At 45.1% G+C, this 5,569-nt stretch overlaps 1 protein-coding gene across 1 annotated transcript; it reads left to right on the forward strand.

Moving 5' to 3' along the window:
* Positions 1-3,319: 3,319 nt before the first annotated feature.
* nkx3-2 (NK3 homeobox 2) lies at positions 3,320-4,862 on the forward strand (the record flags this gene model as incomplete). The annotated part of the gene is made up of 2 exons (XM_083980392.1): positions 3,320-3,695; positions 4,438-4,862. 2 exons carry the CDS (start codon positions 3,320-3,322, stop codon positions 4,860-4,862), a joined length of 801 nt encoding a protein of 266 aa, XP_083836518.1.
* Between the last annotated feature and the right edge of the window lie 707 nt (positions 4,863-5,569).

Below are 5,569 nucleotides of genomic sequence, written 5' to 3' on the forward strand. Positions count from 1 at the left end.
ACCCACGGAGCTCTGCTGGACATCACACTGATAGGCACACACTGGCTCTCTCTGTTGGAGAATTGGCAGACGCTTCTATTTATTTTCCATTTTCCCAGGGTAAAGCCCTGTGTACGGGTCAGCGGGGCTGGTTTTAGGAGAAACGCCAACAAAAATGCGCGAAGGACACTGAGGCAGAAAAAAACCCCCATCTTGTTCTACTATACAATAAAAACTATGTGATGCAGCCTGCACCACTTGTGTACTACTGGCCTTGGGTGAAATGAGCAGTTTCTAAAAGAACAAGGGCAGGGTGTGTGAAAATATCCAGACGGTGTCAGCGGTTTGTGCCTTTCTCCCCTTTTCCAGTTGTGTTTTCATTGCTTGCGGTGATACGGACTTTTATCCTCAAGGTCACATCCAGCCCACGAGACAATGCCGCGTATTTTCACTCTGCAGCATTAGGCTCGTTACCACGCAGCGGGACACGACACGGTCACATGTTGCAGCAGAAGCACTGGACTGTGTTGTTGGAGGAAAAATGAATTAAATCTAAGTTTTCTGAATATTATCATTATCATTATTATTTTTATTTTTTCTTTAATTTAATTTTTTACAATGAAATATCCTGACAGAATAAGAGTTGAAGCGGAAACAGAAGCTCCGCTGCGCAGGGTGAAGTTCAACGCGCCTCTCACTGATCTGACCCCTGAGGCAGCAGATGTCAAAAAGTCAAGATGAAGAGTATTTCCAGCGGCCACTAGATGGTATAATATATGCACGCAAAGGCTTTTTCACAAGGTGACAGCAGCAGCAGCAGCACTGATCCACTCTCCTCCTGAACCAGCCTGCTGAGGAGTAAAGACTGGACTTACAGCCTGTTTTATCCTTTTCATTATTCACACCACGCTGCAGAGCTGCGCGCGGTTTTTTTTTTTTAATCTATTGATCTACATAAGGTGTTTTCAGCACATTTCAAAATAAAGATGGAGAGCCACTGCAGAATATCTAAAACGCACAGTGATTTAATTCGCTTTAAATAAACAAAACAAAAAACAAGCAGTTCACCAAAAGATGTGCAAAGAGAGAAAAAAGACGAATTTATTTGATCTTTTCCAAACTAATTTAATGTGAAGGTCAGTCAAGACATTTCCATCACGTCTCTAAAAAGTCATCAACTGTGCGCGAAAACATAAAACAAGTAAACACACCTATATAGCCTACACCAGGACGCAAAGGAGTTGTAATAAACAATTTACAAATATCCCTCAGAAACAAAAGGAAAGTATGTGCTGTCTGCGCCATCACTAGTTTTAAATTCTGAAAATCATAAATAAGTACAGATTAATTTTTAATGTCCGTTTTTTGATATCTATATAATAACAATAATATTAATAATAATAACTAGCTAATTTGTTTCCTTATCTTATTCGAGAACATAAATATAATAGCTTTGATGAAGCAATAGATTCATTCATTCATTAGCAGCCTGTTCTGTTTAACTAAGCTTTGTGTTTCAGGTCTGTTTGTTATGGCTGATGAAATTAATAAGGTCAATAGAGCACAGACAGAGACATTGCTAAATTCAATCAATCAAAAAATGAAAACTTTATTAGTCTGTTATATAACGCGAAGCCGCGCGTGCTTCACTCCACTCCCTGTTTAAACACAGGGGGGGAAATCAGATCAGTTGTTGTTGTGCAGTGTACAGAAATGTGACTGACTGACTGACAGGAGCCTGTGAGGTTTGTTTTGTTTGTGGACAGGAGACGTGAAGAAGGACAGAGGTCATGATCCGGATCTGCAGCGACAGATGTTTGTCCACTTAACCGCCTGAGACGGAGCAGAGAGACGCTGCTTCACGTTCAATACAGCTGCTGAACAACGGCCGTGATAACGATGGAGTCTGGAGCTGCATCAGCAGAGGGAAGGAAAAACAAACCAGATTCACCCAAAACAATGTCGGTCTGAGAATTTATTCGGATTTATTTCTGCTTGTAACGAGATTCATTCAAGTTTTCTTTTGTCAGTTGTTTCAGGATTTTCCATGTCAGTGTTCATTTGACGTTGCACGAGCTGCTGCCACTGAAAAACGAACATTTATGTAAATATCCCTTAATCTAGTATAACAAACATTTGTCCCCGTTTAATTGAACACTGTTTTACTCTAAATGTAATGAATGGTTCATTATTTTTTGTCTGATATTTATGGCCAGACAGGACGTTTACGCACGAGCTGAGGCCTACCTGGTCCTGGCGACCCGTGGTGCAGGCTGGCTGCCCGGGAAGCGACAGGCACGAGCACTTGGGACGAGTTTATTAAAGATTTAATAAAACACAACAAGCTGGATGAACCGGTGACAGTGTGACACGCGCTGATCAAGAGTGCAAAAGTTACAGAAGAAAAACAAACAACAACACACTCACGTTACGCGTCTAGCGCCGGACTCCAACAGACATGTTTGGATGATTAAGGGTTAAGTTTGAAAAAAAAAAAAGAAAGAAAGGTTGACACACTTATCCTGCAAATTTATTGTCCTGATGCTGCATTTGGGTGATGCAGAGGAAATGGGAGAATCGGCTTTTCTCTGTTTTGTTTTCAACGGATGTGATTTGCTGCTTCACTGTGATCTCTGACTTTTACGCACAGGACGTTGCTTTTTCTGGCTGCTGGAGTTTCCAACTTTACAACCAGAGACAAATCTGCACTTCATCGAAATTAGTCCCGGAATCCTTCAAGGTTAATTAAACAAAATTAACAAACATTTTTACCCCCCACAATCCACGCATCAATAAAGTTTTCTCTCGTGTTTTGGGTGAAGTTTCAGGTGAAACAAGAGTGTTTCTTAAACATTCATGTCAAATTTTAGCTCCTGTGCAAAAGCGTCGACCAAACTGTCTGCAACTTTTTTTCCCACCCCGGTTGAAAGCAGCATGACGTCGTTTACAGTGGCCAATCGTGGAGCAGCTTTCCTGCTCTCCGGACCAATGGGAGGCGACGAGGAGTGCCTGTCAGTCACAGGTGAGGGTGGATGGTAAAAAAGTTGGGTGAAAAGAGCCAGAGACTGGAGGCAGCCCGGGCTGATGGCAGAGCTATACGGAGGAGCAGCATCGTGCCTGCGGATGTAGCAGAAACGTTTCCACGGCTTCTCCCGCGGGGATGCGACCAGGAACCAACACCGGAGGGAAAACCGTTCAGCGACAGCACAGCTCCGCGGAGGAAGCAGCCTAAAATGTGGATGAACTGATATTTACGACACTTTCCGGTCCGGTTAATTATCCAACTTGAAGACCGAGCAAACTTTTTCTTTTCTTTTTTTTTTGGTGTGCTTTTGTGAAAATGGCCGTTCGAGGCAACTCACTGATGCCTTTCTCAATCCAAGCCATCCTGAACAAAAAGGACGACAGTCGACACTTGCCAGATTTAGACATGTGCTTCTCCAAGACGGCGTGCTGGAAAATATTTGGGGAGATGAACGGCGGCTCGAGGAGAGATGAGGATGGGGAGACTTGTGAGCCGACGGACCAGAAAGGCTACGACTCGGACTCGGGACTGAGCGACGACAACGACAGCAAAACTCCGGCCGTGTGCAAGTCGGAGAAGGACGTAGACCCCGCGTCGGATGTGCCGGAGGAAAGCCTGCAGGAGGAGACGGACCACGAGTCTGCAGCTGCGGAAAACGCAAAGAGTGACAGCGAGCCCAATAACGCCACGGGTGAGTAAGGACACAAAGAGCAAAATATAACTGTATAAACAACTGTGCACAGAACAAAAATGAAGTGTTTACCTCTGACGGACCAAAACCAGTCAAAGATTATTTATAAAGAGCCTCTTATTCTTTAATAGCGATGTTTGTACGGGTGTTACACTTGTGTGGACTCACAACGAGCGCTGTGATTGTGTTATTGTAGGATATCAGGCCTGTTTGCAAAACGTCTCCTCATCCTCACAACTTTTACGCACAAACTGTCCAACTTTTACGCACAATTATAAGTGGACACTGTGGCCCATCTTCACGTTTTGTCACTATATCATCAGTGTTTCTGGGCCTTTACTATAGCCATTGTTAATCCGTGCTATTTTGGCACAATTTAACTGTGCACATATGTGCAAAATATCATAAACACTGGAAGGTTTCACAGAGTAAACTTTGTTAAAAACGTTATCATACTCGGGCCTGAGCCAACAGCAGATCAGACATTGTTTACATCTGAAAACAGCATCCTGCGACCTGGGAAAAATTAAACACAGTTTATTTGTGACAACGGAAGTAAAGTGAAATTTTAAATCCCCCTCCTGCATGTGTGCACACTCGTTTCAATTTAGCTTTTCTGCGTAATAAACGAGTCACAACCCAAAGCTTCTTCTCACCATCTAATCACCAGATGCGTTCAATCAGTTGTAGCTATCACAATAACAGACAGGTCCCCCCCTCCTCCTCCTTCTCCTTCTCCCAGACTCCAGCACCCTGGACGAGAAGAGTTTGGACCAGCCCAAGCAGAGGAAGAAGCGCTCCAGGGCCGCCTTTTCCCACGCGCAGGTCTTCGAGCTGGAGCGGCGCTTCAACCACCAGCGGTACCTGTCCGGGCCGGAGCGCGCGGACCTGGCGGCCTCCCTGAAGCTCACAGAGACTCAGGTCAAGATCTGGTTTCAGAACCGCCGCTACAAGACGAAACGCCGCCAGATGGCCGCCGACCTGATGGCGTCGACCCCGGCGGCCAAGAAGGTGGCGGTGAAGGTTTTGGTGCGGGACGACCAGAGACAGTACAGCCCGGGGGAGATCCTGCGGCCGCCGCTGCTCTCGCTGCAGCCGTCCTACTACTACCCCTACGCCTACTGCCTCCCCGCCTGGACACTCTCTGCGTGTGCGGGGAACCAGTGAGAGCTCAGTGACTGTATTTATTCCTTTTTTTTGTTTTTGTTATTTTTGCTCCCAGGAAATCAAACTATCTAAACTTTTTTTTTTAATTTTTCCTGACAAGAGGAGGAGAGCTGAGGGGGAGTCAGCTCAGCGTCTCTGACCGAACTGCCTCATCGCCTCACCAGGGGGGTTCCCAGACCTTTGTCCACGTCCTTTCCCCCCGCCACTTCCTCAAAAAAAACTTTAAAACGACTCCATCTTATTTGTAAGATTATGTCCCGAGGAACGAAGACATTTCCAATGATTTAGGGTAAAACCAGAAGTGTCTGAAGTGTGTGTGGGGGGAGAGCGGGGAGACTGGACCTCCTCATAAAATGTCACTATATTAACCTCTGAGGACTGACTGTAATGACATTAAAGTATTCCTCTCTTCGCTCGGGAGCCCCTCAAGGACCTCTGAAGCCCCCCCCCCCCCCCCCCCCCCACCCCAGTTTGGGACCCGGAGGCCTGAACAGACTGAACATGTCACCTTATGTTGGTTTTCTATTTTACATGCGCCTTCCTACCTCTGCAGTGATTGGAAAAATAGGCATATTCCATAGACTTTTCAAATAACTGTCTCTGTTACAGGTTGTTTTTTTGTTTTTGTTTTTTTTTCTCTTGCTGTGTTTGTAAAGGTAAGATATTTCAGCACTTTTGAGCATATACGTTACATTATTTCAATGTAA

The sequence above is a fragment of the Trachurus trachurus genome (genome assembly GCF_905171665.1).
Source record: "Trachurus trachurus genome assembly, chromosome: 10".
NCBI lineage: Eukaryota > Metazoa > Chordata > Actinopteri > Carangiformes > Carangidae > Trachurus > Trachurus trachurus.